General features: G+C 39.5%; 2 protein-coding genes across 4 annotated transcripts in view; one reads left to right on the top strand and one right to left on the bottom strand.

Annotated features, from left to right (window-relative positions):
- LOC138041936 (pyruvate kinase PKM-like) overlaps window positions 1–7,169 on the bottom strand; it is a 21,167-nt gene extending 13,998 nt beyond the window's left edge. Inside the window, exon 1 of the mRNA XM_068887631.1 lies at window positions 6,954–7,169. The gene's annotated coding sequence lies outside the window, so the exon portion shown is untranslated. The remainder of the gene's footprint in view (window positions 1–6,953) is intronic.
- Window positions 7,170–7,202: 33 nt separating this feature from the next.
- The window catches only part of LOC138041933 (uncharacterized), a 58,235-nt gene continuing 42,937 nt past the window's right edge, over window positions 7,203–22,500 (top strand). Inside the window, exons 1-3 of one of the 3 annotated variants that reach the window (XM_068887627.1) lie at window positions 7,203–8,482; window positions 13,114–14,299; window positions 15,569–15,678. In XM_068887627.1, coding sequence (XP_068743728.1) covers window positions 7,418–8,482; window positions 13,114–14,299; window positions 15,569–15,678 — 2,361 coding nt within the window. In that variant the 5' untranslated portion in view covers window positions 7,203–7,417. The remainder of the gene's footprint in view (window positions 8,483–13,113; window positions 14,300–15,568; window positions 15,679–22,500) is intronic. The other 2 variants (XM_068887625.1, XM_068887626.1) reach the window with 2 other exon arrangements.

The raw sequence follows: 22,500 nt of genomic DNA on the forward strand, positions 1-22,500 counted from the left end.
ACTTACAATAAGGCCTTCACAGAGCATGTCACGGCAACCAAACTCACCGACTGGTCCCCTATAAACATGTAACTGTATAACTTCCATGCAGCAGGACCTTCAGCACGTTCATCTTCAGAAACTGAGTTCCCACAATCCATGGAAGCGATTGACTCTTCTGCAGCAATGTTTGTTGCAACTCTTGGAACTGGGGAAAATGTTCTTCGCCCTACTTTGCGTGCAAGTACTCTCATCATTGCATTAACTGTGCAGGCAACCACCAGGCCACCCACCACCTGTCCTGGTAATTCTGGGGCTCAGCTTACTCGCCATTCGCGCTCACAATCTGCCCCTCGTGATAAGGTCAAATCTTGGCGAAACTAATGAACCTTGTTACAGTGTCTATGTGACATTATAGACTTTTGTTGTGCTTTTCATATTTAGCGTGATTGCCTGTTTGATTACCTCGTTTATTTTATTGTTATAATTATTACCGTCATTATTTCAGTATGATTATTTTTGTGCTATTAAATCGCACTCAATTAGCAGTGGTTTGCCTGAATTGTTGTCTTTGTTTCTTTGTTGTCTCCCACTCTAGCTCCCCCCAGCCTTAAACCAGTAGATGGGGTGACATCCTTATGTGTGGAGCAGTTTGCCACAGAACTGAAGAATCACCCAGATCAAGGCAGGGTAGCCTACGTTGCGGAGGGTTCGCACCAGGCCTTCCACCTAGCCTTTAGCCACAATACTTAGCTTAAGTCAGCCAAAACGGAATAAGCCCTTGGCCTTAATGCACGCTAAAGTTGTTGACAAGTATCTGGCTAACAAAGTCTCTCATGGGAGGGTGGCTGGCCCCTTATTCATGTGGATGACAGTTTTTCGTCAACTTGATGCTTCTCTTTTGATTCGGTAGTGTCCCTTGTGGAATGGATTATCATTCATAACTACAACGTTTCTGACTTGGCACATTTCTCAGATGATTTCAGTTTAGCTGGTCCTCCCACTTCACCCATTTGTGCCAAGTATTTGGCTACTGCATTGGACGTATGCAAGCATATGGGTCTGCCACTCCATCTCAAAAAGTGTGAAGGTCAGTCTACGTTGTTGTTGTACTTGGCATTCCTTTGGACTCTGTCACGAAAACAGCTCGACTCCCATCTGACAAGTTGGAGTCCTTACGGGAGTTGATAGAATCCCGGGTGTCTCTGTGCAACAGCTTGAGTCTTTGATAGGTCATCTGCACCATGCTGCTAAGGTTGTCTGGCCCACCAGGACTTTCATCAGACGCATAATCTATCTGCTTAGATGTTTCTGGAGGAGAGCTTATCCAATCCGCCTGAATAAAGAGTTTCAGCTGGATTTGCCATGGTGGCATCAGTTCCTCTTGCAATGGCATGGGGTGACTTTCTGGCTGTTTCCTAGTTTGTCCCCCAGTGTGGATCTATAAGGCACCTCTGACGCTGCAGGGTCAGGGGGTTATGGGGCATACTACCAAACTCAGTTGTTCTATGGGTAATGGGCCTGTGAACAAATACCCTTCTCAAACACTTACAAGGAAATGTTTCCTGTGGTTATTGCGGCACATGTGTGGGGGCGGGGATGGTTCCAGAAGCACACTCTCTTCTGTTCCGACAATGAGGCTGTTGCATCTATCTTCAATGCCAGGACGTCAAGGGTGCCCGACCTGATGCACTAAGTGCGACAGAACAAGTTCATTAGCTTCTGCCAGCAACTTGGAAAACTACATTCTTCTGGTTCCCCCTGCCCTGCGGATGAATGGGCCCTGTGTCTCTTAGCATGTGTAGAAAGCGTTCCTGTTCGACAGAAGAGCTTCGAACCGATTTTCTGCAAACTGGCCGCGCAAAAGTTGGGGCAAGAGACTGAGGGAACGCTTGCAAGAAGACCCCCTATTTTGAAAAACCCATTCGCCCACGAACGGGGGCTTCTGATTGGTGCGGCACAGTCACAATGATTGACAGGTGACAAATTCTGGAGCAAAATATTTCTCCTAAGTTCTAGCGTGACAAAGGCAATGGTGGAAGATGTGGAAGGTTTTGAATCGTGTGTCGAAGCTGAGCGAATCGGGTCTCGGGTGTTACATTGTAAAGGAAAAAAGAACTGTCAATGTGCCATCTCTTTAACTGTATAGATGTAATGGCCGTTTTGCCAACAGGATTCGGAAAAAGCTTAATTTTTCAGATGTTTGTCATGATGTGCGGAGTGTGAAATAAAAGAACTTAAAACGAAGAACCGGCTTCTCGAGTATCATTGTGATTTCTCCATTTCAAAGCATAATACGCAATCAAGTAAGTGGTTGAGGTGAATTCTATGGGAATGACAGCCTGTAATTTAAATGAAAATCTGGACTGCTTGGACAATATCCATCAAGGGAAATTCAATATTATTTACGTGTCAGCCGAAGCTGCTATGGTGTTTCTGTAATTCATTAAAAGCAAAAGATTCGATCGTTATTTAACAAAACTTTGGCAGCGCTTATTGTCGACGAAAAGTTTGGACTGAACTGAAGTGAGCTTTTCGCTCGCTTGCAAAAGATACTTTATTTACGCAGGGTGAATTAATAAAATGCCTGTGAACTCAGAATCCACATGTTTCAGGATCAAGGAAATTCGTCAAATTCTCTGCGTACCTTGCCTAATGTAAGCTTGAGTCCTACCTATATCATGGATTGAGACAAGATGAAGACAACTACGCAGCCTGTTAAATCTTCTCTTAATTATTGTGAGAAGAAAGCAGCTCCTTTGTAAAGTTATTCGATTTTTTAAAGCACTTTTACTTGCTATTTCATCTACGATTTCGTGACGATTTGACCAAAAACGTACTGTGGATTATCAAACTAGCGAGGAGGTTTGCCTGTAATTTCCAGGAGATTTAGTACGATCCATTTTGTCAACCACTCTGCACCAACAAAATAGCCAGCAAGTCGCACTGAAATCGTCGTTAGTTTTAAACTTAAACCTATTTGAATGGTTTCATGGTCAGCTTTGCTGGAGATTTGCATTTTACGGCCTTACTTACTACCTATCGAACTTTGTACGAGTTTATATATTTCTAAATTTCGTATTTTAAGAGCGCACGGATTGCTTACAAGTTCTGAAAACTGGCTGTTGTTTTCGATAACTTCTATTCCAACTGCTCTGCAAATATCAGATAGAATTTGCCTGTAAGTTTCTTTTTGATGGTTTAAACAAATTCTCAGAAGCAACATAACCAGTCGTACCCAGCTTAGAAGCTGTCGTTACAAATTTAACATTTAAAATCACACTGGCAAATTCTGCGTTGATCACTCGGTGTTTCCTCAGTGCCTCGGTTTGTTTTGTCGGAAGTCAACAGGTGTTAACATGGTTATCTCTTATTGGCTAATTTGTTAATAAGACGTCAATCAGCGTGTGTCAAGTCAACCATAAAAAGGTGGGCGTTTTTCAAAAATAGGGGGTCTTCTTGCAAGCGTTCCCTCAGTCTCTTGCCCCAACTTCCGCGCGGCCACTTTGCGGAAAATCGTTTCGAAGCTCTTTTTGTCGAAAAGGAACGCTTGCTACGCAGGCTATGTGTCTCTTTGCCACATTCCTTGCTCACTGCTTGCGGCACATCCATCAAGGTATCTTTATCGGCAGTGAGATCCTTGCACATCGAACAAGGCTTTCCAGATCCTTTGTCTAATTGTCATAGACTCCAGAGGGAGGTTTGATGCATTAAGCGGGTTCATGGTTCTGCAATGTCCCAGTGACTCCCGATTACAGACTGCTTCCTGGCTACCATTTTTCAGACTCTGGACATGAATTCTTATGACCACTGCAAGTTCTGGGCAGCCTGCACTCTAGGATATTTTGGGTTCCTACAATCAGCAGAGTTTACAGTCATGTAGATTTTCTCCAGCACTTCACTTAGAGGTTGGGGATGTAGCAGTTGACTGGACACTTCAACCCTCATGCCTGCGTGTGAAAATCAAGGCTTCCAAAATGGGCGGGCCTAGCCACCCTTGTGTGCAGTGGAAGCAGTCCTTGCATACTTGGTACGGAGAGGCAATGCCCCAGGTCTATTCTTTTTACTGCAATCTGGTTTGCCTTTGACGCAATCACTGCTTACCTCCTGGTTGTGTCAGATATTGGAGGGTGCGTGTATTCCGGGGAATTTCTCTAGTTACATCTTCAGGATAAAATCAGCAACAGTTGCAGCCAGGAATGGCATTCTGGATAAAATCATTCAGAAGCTGGGATGTTGGACTAGCAATGCCTACCAACTGTACATTCGCACCCCTTCAGAGGCTTGCGTGATGGTTGCAGGCATATTTATTTGGCTGCTTGCCTGGTTTGTTTTTGGGGGTCCATGGTCTCTCTACCACTATCTGTCCGGTTATTCAGGCACCGGTTCTGGATAGGTGGTGGACTGTGGTAGGCTTACCAGGTCTCCCCCTCATTGTGTGTGGACATGCAAGTCAATCATGACTCTTTCAGGTGCCTAACTCCAAGCTCATCTTGCCGATGAGTTTAAGTGCACTTTAAGTCAATTTTCTTAATTAACCCCTTGACTTCCAAGCCGGCCTGAACCGACCATACTTAGTATTTTACTTTACAATTCAACACATTGTGACAATGCCCAAATATGGTCAAAGCGCACTCAATATTCGCCACATGTAATCAACAGATATCGGGATCCTGTGATATACGTAATTTTGTGTCTCATTAAAAAAATGGTAGTTTTTCCAGCTTTTCCCCCCAATAAACGTAGAAAATTGTGCTTTGTCATCAAATTGTGTTAAATAATAAAACAATTATCCTTCTCAATCTTGCGGAATATCACCTGATTTTAGCAACTCAGCCTACGGCATCGTCGGCTAAGTATCAGGCGATATTCTGCGCAATTTTGCTGAATAATTGTTAAATGTCTAAAGGCAGAGTATTTTACTCTGTCTAACGCCCAGGGTTCTCAATATGTTTTGGAGTAGACGGCTTAAATATAAAAGTAGGTGGCGGGAGAAGCGCTTTGTCGTTGTTTATAGCAAGTTTATGACCGAAAAGTAGACGGCTCTAAATTTAAAGTAGCCGGTTTTTTAGCTGGCTGCTGGCACTTAATGAGAACCCTGAACGCCAGACGATTTTTCTCGTCAATGGGAAACCCAGGCCTGGGAGTCAATGAGTTAATTTGAGCCCAAAAAAAATTACTAATTGAATTTACGAACCTTTCAGTGAAAATTACAGCTTCAACAAAAACAAGAATTCTGTCAGATTCATAAGAAGACTGTGGCTACCACAATTTCTGAGGTTTGTGCCCTCACATAACCCCATTAATTTTGTTAGTAATAATTATTGATCTTTGACCACAGCCCTGTTCTCGAGCTTTCTTCACATCAACCAAATTCCCTTCAAAGGGAAGCCAGCTAAGTTAAGATGGGTGCAGTGAAGTGTCACAGTGAAGTTAAATCAAGCCACCAATGGCTAGTCAAAGTTACAGTACAAATAAATTATTATTCTCGTCCGCAATTTTAGTGTAACCAGTGACGCTTCCCAATGCAATAAAGAAGTTATGCACTTCTACAATGTAGTTTCATGCAGGCCGACACTTCAATTATTCACATGTAGGAATGGTTTTCAGGTACATTACATTTTACTACCAGAAAAAATGGTTGTGTTAAGATTGTGAAAAAGTTGTTCATTTCATAAACAAAAAGTAGGTGGGAACAGATCAAAGCTACAGCATATGTACAAAATTAATGTATCCTACAAATCAAGACTCTACTAACATTAACAAGTCTCTCCTAACTTCAGTGACATGTATAGGGAATGGTTTAAAGACACCTTATTCTGTATCAAGTGACCAGCTGAGATGTTTCAGTTTAGTACACTAATATTGGAATAATTAAAAGCTCTTCTTTCCCTGAAAGACAAGGCTAATGTGCCGATCAAATCGAAACTTCAACATCCCCCTCCCCCCCCAACCGGGGCAAACCCTGGGCATTTGACTATCTTCTGAGCCCGGGAAGTGGGAAATTTGACCTTCACCTGCGTGGGGTGGGGAAAATTGAACCTAAGTGTCAGGTTTCAAATAATATTTTTCGGGCGTTGCTGACAGTTATAAAAGACGTGTTTGGACAAGACGAAGAGTTTAAAGGAAGAGATGTAGCATTTGTGAGCGATTGGCTTACACAAAAGGTCTTCAAAAGATCTTCATTAAAGACAGGAGGAGCCAACGACGATTGTTCTTTAGTAGGGTATGATAGACAAATGCGACTATAGGGTAGGGCATTTGAACACCATTTTGGCCCGAGGGGGCAGGAATTTGAACGATCCAATCTTCAAAAGTTCAAATGCCCGGGCTTTGCCCGGGGGCGGGCGGGAAGGATTTTGAAGTTTCATCCACATTTTACAGGATTAAACAGGCCAAAAATGCCAACAAATTTGCTTATGCTTAAGATACGGAATTCTAAATACTACCCTGCTACAAGGTAAAACTATAATCAAACTAATTAAAAATGTATTAGGTTTTAAAAAAAAAGTTAGCGCATTGATGTTATCTTCTTCGAAGGAAAAAGGCGATCCGTTTAGCAATCAATTGAATGTCAAGACGAAAACAGGGAAAAATTGAGCTTCACAGCGCATTCATCTATTGTAGCTATAGCTATATAGTGCTTGATTTCCATCACGACGATATCGAAAGGTTGCACGATATCGCGATTGTTGAAACGCCGGCCCCATCTGTAAAGTTCAACCATTGCTGCCCGATTTCATATGCCATTCAAAGCATGATTCGGACTTGTGTCGCCACACGGAGAAACTCCAAGCGAAAATTTCCAAGATTCCGTTCAAAACTCGTACAATAACACCTTATTTCGATAGGCAAATAAACTCCAAATAGCAACGGTGAAATCCACCGCGAGTGTTTGCTGTGTTCGTTGAAGACTTATATTAGCTTTATATTGGGAGAAAAAATTCACAGCTTAGAGTCGCAAATACTCTTACCTTTGTAGGGTATGACCAACGCGTAAATTACAAAGTTTATCACCAGAAAAAAGCAAAGTATGGAAAACAGGTCAGGAGCAGAACTATCGATCGAATAGCAGCGAAGCGTGCAAACGTTACCCCAGGGGCCAAGCTAAGAAGAAAATTATGCATGTGAAACGTTCGCTTCGCATCAAACCAATCACATTCCTGCAAATTGACTTCCGTGTGAACAACAAACATGTCGTACAATCATCCCACGTGACGATTTGGTTCTCATGATCTGTTTGTACTGCAGTCAGTGACAAATGTCACCTTGTGTAGTCTGCTGTATATTTCACATTGAATTGGTGTTTCAACCTTTCTTTATTTGAAGACACCATTTACTGAGGATAATGGACAGGTAGCATGTCTTAAAAACAAACATTAAGTTTATTTTGTGATCATCGATACCATTTTCCTGCAGGAAATCTATTGGATTGAAAATGGCTTTAAAAGAGAAGGAGAAAATAGCTGTTACAGGAGCTTGTTTTGAAGTCAAAGAAGAGGTAAATGTTACTCCTCCGGCACGACCAAAAAGAATGAAGAATAAATTGAACGGAAGTTCCTCGCAACAGCCATTATGCGAAGGCAAGAGCATTATAAACTTGGATAATGAACACAGCTTAAATGGGAACATGTCAACAGCTGATCAACTGGATAGCAAAGTTGAACCTGAAAACTTTGCTGCTAAAATTAATGTAACACCACATGTTAGTGCTATGAACCACACTGGTTCTCGTGAAAGGGAGAATGGAATGTCATCGATAAACATTTCCGCGGTGGAAACAGACCAGCAGCGCCCCTCCGGGGTTGTAGTCGAAAATTCCATCGCGGAAACTAGACACTTCGTCGAAGTTGTGAATAAAGCGGGGTTCGAAGTAAGTCCAAAAGAAAGTCAAGAGGTTGTCGTCAATGTATTCAGGGATATTAAAGAAGAACAAAGAGTCGGTTTTGAAAGTTGTATTAGCCCTGATATTACAAGTGGAAGTCAAGATGAAGACTCGTTCTTTTCTGCTGAAGAGGCTGAAACAACTTCTGAATATATTTCGTCGTCTTTATCAAATCTGACGGAAAATGGGAATGAAAAATCCACAGAATCAGAAAACAGCGAAGACCTGTCTTCTATAAAGATTCAAACAAACGGAGAGGACCAAGGTGATAGTCGTAATTTACTGGCGCTAGCTCGAAGTGGTCCGGATCTTTCTGGAATCCAAATCTCCGATACAAACGTTTTCAATTCTACAGAAGATTTTGGAAATTCGTGTTCAGATGATCAACTATCTTTCGTTTGTAACGGTGGCTGCAATAATAATTCTCGTTTAACCGCCGACCCTGTTGAATTGTCGTCAAAAGGCGATTCAGCGGCTGATACAGACGCCAAAGGTGCAGCAGGAGGAGCGGTGGAGACAGACACAGAAAGTGAGGAGGAATTTTCATCCAGTACAAACACGAGCTCTGAAGGAGAATACGATGTGCGCTTCTTTGAGAAGCGCAGTGGATTATTTATGGTAAGTGATGAAGTGCTCAGTTTAGTCATTCTCAGTAGTTTAGTCATTCTCTCTTAATTAATAGAGCTTGTGTATAGACATGCCAATACATGGTTCGTGACCCTGTGTATGATGATGGCATTTTTATCAGACTTGAGTCACCAGGAAAACACAACTTTAAGGGACATGAAAATTTGGTTTATCAACGGAGTTGATAATGTAAATTGACCACCGTACAGAGATTCTAAAAGCTGACGTTTCGAGCGTTAGCCCTTTGTCAGAGCGAATCGAGGGATTATGGGTTACGTGTAGTTTTTATAGTAGAGTAGGAGCTACGCTATTGGTGGTAACATGGCAACGTGAAAAATAGGAATATATTAGTTAAAAGAAAAGCGTTCGTTAATACCGTGAGGATTAAGGGTGCCGATTTGAAAGATGAATTGTTGTTCCAGATTCTTGCGGCTTTCCGTCGTACCTAGATGTAGGGAAAGGCCGCAGATAGCCATGTGTTTTTTGGAGTGGTTAGGCAGATTAAAATGGCGAGCGACTGGCTTAGATGCATCCTTGTCATTCTTCTCAACATCGCGAAGGTGTTCGCGGAATCGGTCACCTAGTCGTCTACCTGTCTCACCAATGTATAATTTATTGCATAACGTACAGGTTATGCAATAAATAACATTTGCGGAGGTACATGTGAAACGATCGGTGATCTTAACAGATCGCTTAGGTCCCAATATCTTGCTAGTGTTAACAATGAAAAGACAAGTTTTGCAACGTGAGCGCGCGCATTTGAAAGTGCCGGGTTGGTCGTTGGTTTTGAGCGCGCTTCTAACTAAAAAGTTGCCTACGTTTTTGTCGCGTTTGAATGAAATAAGTGGAGGTTGCGAAAAGATTCTACCAGTCTCGGGATCATTTTGGAGTAATTTAAAATTACTGAGAATGATGCTTTTGACTGCGTGATTATGAGGATGGAAAGTGAGGGTGAATGGAATTCTGTCATTCTTATCTTTTTGTGACGTTTGTAGTGATGACTGTCGATCAAATTGTTGGGCGCGATGATGGCCCGCTTTGACCACAGAGACAGGATAGCCACGTTTTTCGAAGAACTGGCACTCTGATTTGCTGGAAAAATCGGAGTCATCACTACATAGACGTCGAAGTCTAAGAAATTGAGAATAAGGAATGGAGTTCTTGACATGTGATGGATGTGACGATGAATACAACAAATAACTGTGTGAATCAGTAGGTTTGTAGTGGGACCGTGCCAACCTGGACACTAGTTTACTGATAGTTTTGAAAAGTGTTTACTTCAACCCGAAATCAAATTTTGTACATGGAGTTGATCTGCTTGAAATCTGTTTCAGTCCTTTCAGGTCTTCATTCGATTTTAAGTCTACAACTGAAAAGCTGTTTTGTTTCATACGGTGCTTTCAATTGGGAAATCCTGATTTAGATCTTAAAATCTGAAACATCTTCGGATTTCCAATCGAACACAAAATCTGACAATGGATTTTTTCGCGGATTCACTAATTGGAAAATCCATGTCGGGTAAGGATTTCAATTAACAAAACCTGTCGTGAAATCTGTTTTCGGATTATGTGTTCGATTGGAAATCTGAAGATCCTGATTTTAAGATCTAAATCCAGATTTCCCAATCCAACGCACCCATGCTTTAATTCATCCTATGTGATTATTTAAAGGGATGGTTCATTATAAAATCAATTGATCAGTGACAAAGCGCCAGGCAGCTGAAAGACGGACATGGGCAGCTCAGTTGTTTTAATGAACAGATTTAATACCATACAGTGTAGCTTGTCATATTAACAATCTTTTTTGTTCACATTTTAATAAAGGCTTGTTTCCAAGGCAGATAACAAGGTATTTTGAGTCCATTCTAGGGTGAAGTAAACAAAACTTTACTGGCAGATGCTGGGGAACTGCTGTGCGTGGCAGAAAATTATTCTTCAATTTGCATAGAAATGTCTCAAAAAATCCTATTGGTCCTGTGGGTGTCAAAGGCATGCAATAAAGGTGACCAAATTTGCTGAATTCACTATGGAGAATTGGGGGCAATGCGTCATCATGTGTTTCCCGGCTTTTGAAGGAAACATCCTGTGTTGCCTAAAGTCTGGCGGAGATTTGATTTTGCAGTTGTCGAAGTTTGCTTTGAAAGTTTGTAAATACTTGTTAATCGTTTGAAATGACCTGTCAAAATTCTGGGGGCACACTGGCGAAGCATGAGCTTCAGGGCGAGTTTTCCTGGCATTTTCAAAAAAATTGCAGGAATCAGACAAATCAAGATTTATTTGATATGAATGTATTGCAAATTATTGTTTGAAGAAAAAAAACAAAGTCCTTCATCGTAGGAAGAAAGTTTTTGAAAGCCCTATCAGTTTTCTCTCCGACCCAGTCATCCTTTTAAGTTATGAACATTTCCTAACTTCACCAACGGAGTAGCTAAAATTTATGGTGTTCAGCACACATGTGCAACAGCTGACGGTGACCATATCCCTTTAATCTTGGAACTATTAAAAATGAATCAAAATTGAATCAATTAAGGCAGACAATGCCATTAAACAAGTGTACATGTAAGCAGCCCAGTCAAAATGGTTTTGAGTAGTAGACAAGATGACTTGACTAGTAGGCATCTGGTCCTTGCCTTGTAGGGGTATCCGGGGCATGCTCTCCCCAAAATATTTTAGTAATGGAATCATTAAATTTTAGACGCCATCTTGTTTATAACTGCGAGTCAGAGCTTTTACTGCACGTTATAATCATGCTTTGTTTCTTTTAAAACTGAATTACCGTACTTATTCAGCTATAAGCCGAGGGATTTTTACACAAATCCTCACTCAATTTGGGCAAATTTGAAGCCGTAGAAGGGGTCTCGGCTTATAGCCGAGTATTTTTGATAAAAATAATTTTCTCAGCAAATTAAAACAGCAGCAAATGAACGTGTATTCACTTACAAGCCGAACTAAATTACTTGTAAAATGAAGAGAAGTTGTTGTTGGTGTAATATGGATTTTTATTAGTTGGTGGCTCGTAAAGGAGCCGTGATCGGGATCGATCTTACTGCTCGTCTTCTTCCTCTCTGTCTGTCTCGAATTCGTCGTCCATTTCCTCGTCTTCACTTTCTGGAATATTCTCGTCGACGACTGCATCGTCTTCTGTGCCGTCGAGTGCGTTATAGAGGTGCCACAAGTCTTTCAAACGAACGCCTCACCATCTCCTCGGGAATATAGCGCCTAGCTTGGTTTACACATCGAAGGAACGAGGAGTCTGGGAACGAAATTGCACCATCACAGATCGTGTAAACAAGCTTGTCAAATGACACCATAGCAAACTTGAAACAAAAACGCAAGTGGATTTCCAAGCAAAAAAACCGTACGCATTAAAGAGAAAATCTTACCTTGAATTCTTTGCTCTGAAAACCACGCCAAAAGTCGTTGATCGAGCTCGGGATACGCTCCCCGATAAGCTCCCTGTTAAACAGATTTGCCTTATCTTTCCTCCAGCGACGGAACCATCGACTCGCTGATGCCGTATTCTTCGGCGATCTCGGAGTTATTTTCTACAGCTTCTGCTTCGGCGACTATTTTAAGTTTAAAGGCGAGGTTGTAAGGTTTCCAGTCGAATAACTTTTTATAAAACGCTTCGGTTGTACGAAGACACGTTTCCTGTGAGGTCAACAATTGTTTAATAATATTCGTCACCTCACGATCACGTTGCTTGTTTGTTTCTTATCTTTCGTGTTCATTTGATTGCTTTGAGTATAATTTTTCAGTCAATGTCAATTTGTATTTTAAATTACGAAAATTCCATAGTCGACAATACACATCAAGACCTAAAATGGGTCTCGGCTTATAGCCGAGTATTATGCATTTACAATTCGTGTCAGTCAAGTTGATTTTTTCCATAAGAAGTTTGGGGTCTCGGCTTGTAGCCGAATAAGTACGGTAATTATTTTTCTGTAATCCTGCACTATGCTGCATTATGTTGCATTGTGCATGTTAACTTGAGAGAGTTCTTGTCAAATGTAATTCACAGCTGTGTTTGTCACTTGTCTGTCATTAGTTCATTGTCTCTTGTTGTACTCATAGTTTTCTTTTTTTCTGATAATTTGTGTTGCAATAGTCGAAATAAACAAGATCTAGGTCTACTCAAGTATAGGTCTCCTTGAACCCATGTACATGTAGAGTTTACTCAGACTGCCTAATGCCAGACAATAGTAATTATTATTTTACTTGTTAATTGGGGCAGTTTTAGGTATGAATGGGTTTAACTGAGTTTTATATAATAACCCAAGTTATTCACGGATTTTGATTGGTTCTTGCCTATGATCTATTAGAGGACAGACGCATGGTTGACGTCACCATCAGCTTTTATGCGAATAAAGTTTAATTCTTTATTATATAAAACAAATAGATTCCATGTTGCCGTGAGTCTGTTCAGTAATAGATCATCAGTGACACACTACACACACACACACACACACTACAGACGCAGGGCAACATGGAATCTATTTGTTAAATAGATTTGTTGCATGGGTACAAAATCCCTCTGCCACTCTCCCACCCCAGGAAACCAACAGACTGATGCTTGTAAGGGGCTCCTTTTGAAATGTACCTGTATTCCTATGTTTATTTCAGGAAGAAGATTTTATGAGTGATAATGGGGATGGATTGAATGAAATTTTGTCAGCTTTTCCAAGTGGAACACATCTTGTTAGTGTTACAACTGACTCTGAAGATGATAACAACCGGGGTGATACTCTTAGTGACAGCTTAAAAAGCACAGTACAGTCAAAGGTGTTGTTGTTTAATGGTGATGAGTCTAATGCTGGCGTAAAGATGTTGGCATGTTTCTCACCAAAATCAGAGTGTCCAATAGTATTGGATGATATTACCTCTGATCTGGAGAAAGCAGATTCAAAGAGTGTGATGGATACTGCTGTGGATCAAGATTTTGAAGGAGGATCTTCATTAGCAGAGATCACACATCATGATTCAAATCATAGAGAAAAAGATTCTGCTGTCTTGTTTGGCTCAGATGATGAGCTGGATGGCCCTTTTAAAGAGTTGAGTGTCCCTAACAGTACATTGGCTGACCTGAAGAATATCACTGATGATGTCATAAAGTCTGGATCAAGTCCATTAATTCAGAACAATGGATCAGATGCTGGTACCACACATACTGGAGAAACACTATTAACGTCTGGAGATGTAAGAAAAGCAGAGATCTTAAAAATCAAAAGTCTTGAAGATGCATTAATTGGCAGTGAATGTGACTTGGGGAAAAATGTAGAATTTCTTCTGACAGACAGTGTTGAACCAGGTACTTTTGTAACAATTGTGGATTCTGATGAACAGAAGTCTGATTTGAAATTACCAGGTGTGACAGTTGATGAATCCACAACAGAATGTGCAGGGGACAGAATTTCAACAATCGATGGGGCAGGGGTAGATCATGTTGATAATGCAGCCTCGAGATCTGACATCAGGAAAAAACAGAAACCCAAAAAGTTGATAATAGGGAAGCGGTACTCACTTGATTCAGAAACAGGCTTAGTACTAAGCCCTGAAGATGACACTGCTGCTGAATTAATGAACTTTGTAAGCAAGGGTTCATTTAATGAGGGTACAGATCAGTTTGTCTCAAAAGGGGATCAAGCAAGTGAAGTTAAAGTGACCATAGATGGTGGACAGGGTGAAGTCACCCCTAGCTCAACTTCACCATTCTCTAGGAACTCGTTTGGACGTCATCGTTTGGGATACTCAGAGTCTTTCTCGCCAGGTGATGTACGTGTACATGTGGTGTCAACTTTGCGTCCACTAGGTAATTGTACAGTATTAATTTCATTTCATCTTGTTCCATTATTACATAATTATGTAATAATTATATAGATTTAATTAGCCACACCTAAAAGCGGAGCTCCCGGGTTATTTATTCTTACAATAAGTTAACCCATCGGCATCCAAACCGGTCGTAACCGACCACGTACAACGACCCCTGAATTACCCAAACCGGCCGTAACCGGCTGTAAACATGGCGGCTTGGTCTAAGGCCTCTACCCACTCCCCCTTAGAAAATCTTTATGTGTTGTTGTGGGAGGCATGGTGGCTGGCCTGATGGGCGTTCTAGGCTCGTACCAGACTTTACAACGGCTGATGCGTGAGGTAACTCATGAAATGATGGGGATATCGCTACTCTTTTTAAGGATTTGGAGGATAAAGGGAGCTTTTTTGGTTTTCCTGTAAGAAGAGGGGATACTAAAAAGAAAATTAACTTAATTATTTTTGCAGTTTTGTGTATTGCGAAAAGCAGAAAACGTGGGATGAAATTCTGTTTCAGCAGCGGCGTTTGGTGTATAATTTTGTGCTTATACCTGCAAGAAAACAAGGCGATTGGCATAAACTTAAAACAATTTTTATCCATTGAGTGATTGGACTCAACTGTAAACTGCACAAGGCATATTTTGAGTTGTAATATAAAATTATATTTTTTCAAGCACTTTGTTAGCTAATGATAAACAACTTTCTTGACAGCTTAACGCACGCTGCTTCGAAAAATCTACCTCTCAGCAAGCCATAGCCCACTTCCCAGCACCTGTCAACACATCCCTGACAAAACCAGTGTGTGGAATGTATACTGGGCTCGAAGTATGGGAGGGAGGGAGGGAAAAGAAGCAAGCAAGCAAGTAAAAAAGCAGCACAAACCAAAGCACTTGTCAATGCCCCTGTAAACCTCCCTAGAATGCCCTGAAATATACTTGTACTGTACATACTAGGCAAAACCGCTGCATTTCCTTGGTTTTACGTTTTCCTAAATTATTTAGCTTCATGAAAATTGTCACTTACTATGTTTATGCTCCCAGCTGTTCAATTTGGCAAACTTTTATGTTTCCTAAACAGCTCACAAAAGACCTTAAGCATTCACTCTATTACATGTGTAATTTTCCGTTTATAAGTTGTAAGGATATCTATAGGTCTTTCTGGCAGTTTTGCTGTATTTTAATCAAAGGAAGGACTTAATAATAATAATAATAATAATAATAATAATAATAATAATAAAATTTAATAAAATTTGATACTTTAAATTTCTCAGGTGCGCGTAGTTTCCGAAGAAAGGATGGGAAGCCAAAGAGGAGGTCGAAGACACTGCCTAATAATGTATTTGACATGTTCAAAATATCAAGTGCATCTCCTCATCAAATGGTGAGTCCATTGCTTTCTGTAGGAGTACAGTAGTAGCTGGACTAAACAGCTCTTTTATTGGCTGTCTTTATATGTAAGATCAATCATCATACTTCCAATAATTTTTGTATTACTGTAACCCAGATATACCATTTAAATAGTTGTCGAATTGGGCACTTTCATTTTGGCATGTGGAGAAGCCTGAGATCCTGTGCAGTGAAAATTTCCTGTGCATTCTATGAGCCTAATCCGTTCACTTAGATCGCGTGTGGATAGGCAGACAGGTTAAAAACAGTTATTATGCATCTTTACTTTGACTTGGAAAAATGAAGAGGATACACATACTTTTCTTTTGAAGTTCTCAAGGTTTACAAGTTTGTGCAAATACTGTATTAACTTACAGCGAATTGAGACGAACGTAACCGGCCGAATATTAGTAAGTAGGTGGTTATTTTGGCTGGTTACCGGCCATTTTTGACGCCCCTGCATATGGTCACTTTGTATGTTGGTACGGAAAGGCATACACTAGTACTGAATATATTTTGCATTAAATTTTAATGTGTTGTTTTGAAAAAAAAAGTTTAATTCTCCAATCTGCTGTAAATTAAAAATGACCAGGGATAAACTGGATTTTTGTGGGGTTTCAGTATGACAATTTGAAGCCATTTCAGTGCTTTCTGTGAGTTACCGTATTTACCCGTGTATAAGTCGATCCCATGTATAAGTCAACCCCCATTTTTGATGGCAAAAAAAGCAATTTCTTAATTTCTTTGTCAAATGTTCATGGGACACTAATCTTGTATTCTTTGATTTCTGGAAATGTGGATACACAAAAAAATCAGGGCCTCAAAGCGCTTAATATATATGGTTTTGTGGTTCAGCATCTGTTGTACGTATATGCAGACATTTTGTCCTTGAGTTTCGAAAAAGTTCTCAGAAAATCGAACATGTAAACCTCAAACTAACCTGTTTCGTTGTTCAAGGATAAAGGTCCTTAGAGATAAGCACAACATCACAGGAAGCAGGAGTCAATCTTTGAAAATAACTTGCAAACGATGTGAAAATGTTCAAGGTTTAATTGGTCCTTGACTTATATAATTTCTCAAATGACAATAATAATAATAATAATAATAATAATAATAACTTTATTTAAGTCTCAAATCTTATAGCCAGGCACATGTTCCCTACTAATGGGGGAGACAAAAGGAAAGAAAATATAAATACAATAAATCTAAACTAGTTCACAGTTCATGCCAAGAAATATAGATGTATGTACACATATATAGTGTTTAAAAAAAAAATTATCATCAGGTCAAGTATGTTAAGTCAAGTTTTCTAATTCTGTTCTTAAAAACACTAACAGAAGGTTCCGATCTTATACCGGTACTTAAATTAAGTTTGGACCACAAATGAGGTCCAAAGTATCTAAGGCTGTTCTTACCGTACTTCGCTGTGTTAAAACTGTTTACTGAAAAATCAGTATTTCTAAGATTATATTTATGATTAGGGCAAGTAAATAAGTCTATGACAGTTTTTGGTAGCAACTTGTTTTTAATCTTGTACATAAATATTGCGATGTTTTGTAATCTTCTGTTATATAAGGTGGTTGACTTAGCTCTCTTCAGTAATTCCTCATAAGGTGATTTATAGTCACAGTATACAGCTCTCAGTCCTCTTTCGTTATCACGTTCAAGTTTGTTCTTACCACTGGCTTTGCAAAAGTGCCAAACCAAACAAAACTCATAAACCAAACAATACAAAGTTTGCAAAAGCATTTAAGTCAGCCAGGTTTGTATAAATAATAAAAAACATTTATTACCAACCAGCATTTTCACGCAACACAAGTGACGATGCTTGCACGCAAACATGAGGTATTGTGCCAGGTTACTAAGCTGTTGAACGATCGAGTTTTTGTTTGAAGAAACAGAAATGCCTTTTAGAGCTTTCCGCCTTTGGAAAACAAAAATTTCCAGGGTCTATTTCATATTTGTGCTTGTGAGTACCTTCAACATTTAGAGTTGGACCAATCCTTTTTCATTTCAACTGGAATTGCTTACATTCGTTTTGAAGTCTTTTGTCATTCATTTTGAAGTTTCTTGTTGGCTTTTGTCCACTGCATTCATCATGCCCATGACAACATTATTATGTTAATTTTGAATAAATTACTTAGCTGGAACTTGGCTCAAAGTCTTTGACCCGTGTATAAGTCGAGGGCGATTTTTGGAGGTTCTTTTGAGGCCATAAAAGGTTGACTTATACACGGGTAAATACAGTAAGTAGCCTGTGTACAGCCGCCCGGTCTATGGAAAAGAAAAATCGGTGAGGAGCCTCTGTGATTTACCGTTGATAATTGTGTTCAATACCACGTGATTTTTTCCTGGAATGTGTGGAAAATGATTTGATTGGTTATTACCCATCAATCATTACATCATTGAAACAACAAGTTTTGATTGGCTATTTATTTTTATTTGATATGTGGACATATCGAGGAAAATAACGGCAATTATCTGTGCTGCTCTGAAGATCAGAGCCATACCCGGTTGGAAGACTTGCAAATACATCCTTTCCTTTTAAGAGTGCTTCTATGCTATAAAGCCAAGGTATCTTTAAACTATCAGAGACGCTCTTCAATGTACGTTTGAAATCTACCTCATTGACCACCATTTTGAGAATTTAGCTCCAAAGAAATATGAGCCTTGCAAATTTTAGTCAGCATAGATCACTTAATAATGTATGCAAAATTATTCCAGAACACCATTACTAACACAAATCACAGACACTCCTCTCCGATTTTTTTTTCCAGACGGTGGGCGGCTGTACACAGGCTATGAGTTAAGTCGAAAACATAATTTGGTACAATTTCCATCCTTTCGCTTTTGATGCTAGAAACATCTTGAAACCACTGTCAAATTATTTTGCTGTATATTTCAATCAACACATTACATCTACATGTAAAACACACGCAACATGTACAAAATTAGCTGTTGTTTACGTATGGGAAACAGACATTACTGCTCCAATAACTCAGGGCTCAAAATTGTTTCCACTACGGTCACCAATGCGACTAAAGCCTCCACTTTGGTGGCTAAAAATTCTCCTTTAATCACCAACTTGGGTGCGTTCATTTGAATAAGTAAATAAGCACATCACTCAGCTTAAGAAACATCTATGATCGTTTTGCTGCAAAAACATGTTGATCAAATCAAATTAATACATCTGTTTATGATTAAAAATATGTGGATTTTAGCGGTCATATTTCAGTGGGACGCCATTACCAGCGATGTTACTTCAGAATCTGTGAAAATTGCAAGGGTTGCAATAACTTTTGAATTAGATGCCTGGGCTTATCATATAAGGGGTGGTCACTCTTGTCTTTTACAATGGTTTGACAGAAAATCAAGGCAGAGTAGCTGGCGGTGAGAGGCAAATTTTTGACAAGCAGACAACAGTTTACCGCCCGTGACCGGCTTCTAAAGAAACCCTTGATGACTGACTGACTGAGCAGAATGCTTAAAAGGAACTACCCAAGTGTGATAATTGCTTTGCAACATTTGTTTCACAATGAGATACAAAACTGAACAAATTTGCATCAGCTACACATTATGACATTTATATGAAATGATCTATATACGGTCTGCCATGCATATTATGTGCGGCTTTTCACTCAGAAAATAATATGATATCATACATGTATTTCTTGCTGTTGCAATGCAGGGTGTGCTTGAATGGTAGACCATTGGTAAATGGAATAGACAATGTGTACATGATTTCTAACCGTGTGAAATTTATAATGAATCGTCTAGTAATGTATTGGATTGAGTTGAATTGTCCTGTTCCTTTGAATACAATGTATAAGATTTTCAAATTATTCTAATGCCATCATCGCAGTTGACGTCACCTAGAAACACAATAAATGGTATTGTGTTACATAATTTGAGCCATGTGTAACTTTTGGAGCATCAGATCTTCAGGGGAAAATACTTTGCACGCTTTATTATGGTACAGTGTCTTCTGTTCGTGATGATACACATTGTACATGTACATTGTACATGTAAGTCCAATCACTTGAACATCCATGCCGCCATATGTCAATAATATTATATATCCTTTCGTGTTGAGTACAATGTGCTTTGTACTTGGCGTGCAAACTCCTGAAGTGTTTCAGAGCTTATATGATATCTAACGATTATTAAATTTTCTTTAGTTCCTGCTTTTCTACGATAAAGATATTCTCTACAGGTTTCAAATCCGGACTAGCAAAATTATTCGAATCAATCAGACGATAAGTTGCAAAACTAGGGGAGACACTTCACCTTCTTGGGGCATTGTTAATTTATCTATTATCTCCCACACTGTTCCCAAATTGTTGAGACACTTTCGTTAAAAAAAACACCTTTTCTAGCTTCCAATACCCGCCTTATCTAGAATTTAAACCTTTCCCACTTCGCTTCCCCTCTCCCCCTTTCAATGTTGACTGTTTAAGTTTGCAACAATTTTTTTGTCTTGCTAGCAACACTGATAAAAGGGGTAGGGGGCTGCAGTGTGAGAGATAATAGGTAAATTAATAATGCCTCAAGATGGTGAAGTGTCTCCACTATTTTTGCAACTTGTTGTAACAATACAAAAAACACTGAGAACTTAAACAGTCAGCACTGAAAGGGGGAAAGGGAAGCGGGAAGTGGAAAGGTTTGAATTCTACATGTAGATTTGGCTGGTATTGAAACCTAGAAAAAGTGTTTTTTAACGGGAGTCTCTCGCCAATTTTGCAACCTGTTGTAGCATGTTAGAAGAGGAAATACAGTACTGTGGAATAATCAGTCTTGCCTTTGTTACATGTATGATTCATAAAGTTCTGGAATGCTATAGATCAATACCACACAATTCAGTGTCTTCTGACTTTCTGTAACACGTACCACAAGCAATCCAGTGTATGCTTCACGGAAGCATCTCGTTTGTACAAAAATGCGGTAAAACAAAAGGAAAAAACTTCACAGAACTTTATGAATCATACATGTAACAAATATACCATGCCCAAAATAGGTTTATGACAGCTTTGTAATACCAAAGTTCACTGAAGTTAATCCCTGTCCTGCGGGGTTAGTGTTTGGATGGGAGACCAAAACAATATCCCCTCTTAAAACAGAAGCATCGGACTGAAAATACTATTAAGGCGAACTCAGCAAGGTACAGATTTTGTTAGCTTGCTTTATGCAAAACAAATACTGATGCAAAAGTAAATAACTATTGATACACAGTTTTTAGAAAGAGCTGAAGGAAGTTTCCGGGACGGTCGATCGAGAATAAAATATTTATGACATGAAAACAACATTAATTTTGAACCGTGAACATAGAATATAAAAAATTACGATCAGCGACAAACATTTTGGAAGATTTTTGCTGCGTTCAAGCAAATCGCAAAATCGAAAGTGACATGGCCAGCATTCAGCGGGCGCCGTGATTAAGTTACCACGGCATGTTTACTCGCCAAACAGTGAAGCATCTGTGTCAAATGATGGCAAGATACCGGGTTTTTGTAAGTTTCTTTTTCTGTCAAGTGTTATACAGTTTGACAATGAAATGAGCGAAGTCAAAACAAAGATCACAATCGCCCAACTCTTTAGGTTGACAATTTGTTTATGCAAAGTCAAAATTTAATCTCCAAGACGCGTACGATGTTATTTATCACCAGGTAATTCCAGCATATTGGAAATAGCAGCTACTTTATTATTCATCTGCGTCACAATTTTTCACTGATTTTGGGGCTCATTTTGTTGAAACTCAAGCAGGCTTCCAACAGGCCTGTGAACCCTTCCTGCTTACAGAGCAATACTAAAAAAATTCTCCCATATCACATTTCAACCTTAAGCTCGAAAATTCAATACACAACATGATAATAATAATAATAATAATAATAATAATAATAATAATAACATGATATTATAATTTACAAAGGCAGAAAATACCACAGAATCCTTTTCCAGCAAAAAATTTATTGAAACAAACAACACATTTGCTCTTAGAGGCAAAAACCTCTTCCTATTTCATTGCGAGCGGGAAGACAAGAAACTCAATCGTGTCAAATTACCATGTACTTCAGGTTTCCTGAAGAACCTTTTCCTTGAATAACAAGAAAATGCTTTTTCTATTGCCATAAAAACTATCCAGTTAAGCTCGCATATCATAAAACATGATGAATTCAAAAAGGCCACCTTTTCCAGCGAACAATTTTTTGAAGCAAACAACAGAGGAGGAGGAGGAGGAGCAAGCAAGTGAGTGAGCAACAAGGTGACTCAAGCCAAAGTACATGTTAATTTCCCTGCAAACCTCCCTGGAGTTCCCCAGATATCACAGGAGAAACCGCTGCATTGGCTTGGTTTTAAGTTTGCCTAAATTATATTTAGCCTCATTACAAAGCATCAACTGGTAGATAAAGTGTGATCACTGCTCTGGCCAGACTGACACTCAGTCTTAAAATTCCGTATTTACCCGTGTATAAGTCGACCTTTTATGGCCTTAAAAGAAGCTCCAAAAATCGCCCTCGACTTATACACGGGTCAAAGATTTTGAGCCAAGTTCCAGCTAAGTAATTTATTCAAAATTAACATAATAATGTTGTCTTGGGCATAACGAACGCAATGGACAAAAGCCGACATACATTGTAAAAGACTTCAAAATGAATGACAAAAGACTTCAAAATGAATGTAAGCAATTCCAGTTGAAATGAAAAGGGATTTGTCCAACTCTAAATGTTGAAGATACTCACAAGCACAAATATGAAATAAACACGGGAAATGTTCGTTTTCCAAAGGCGGAAAGCTCTATAAGGCATTTCTGTTTCTTCGA

This window comes from Montipora capricornis, chromosome 3 (assembly GCF_036669925.1).
Source record: "Montipora capricornis isolate CH-2021 chromosome 3, ASM3666992v2, whole genome shotgun sequence".
Classification (NCBI taxonomy): Eukaryota; Metazoa; Cnidaria; class Anthozoa; order Scleractinia; family Acroporidae; genus Montipora; species Montipora capricornis.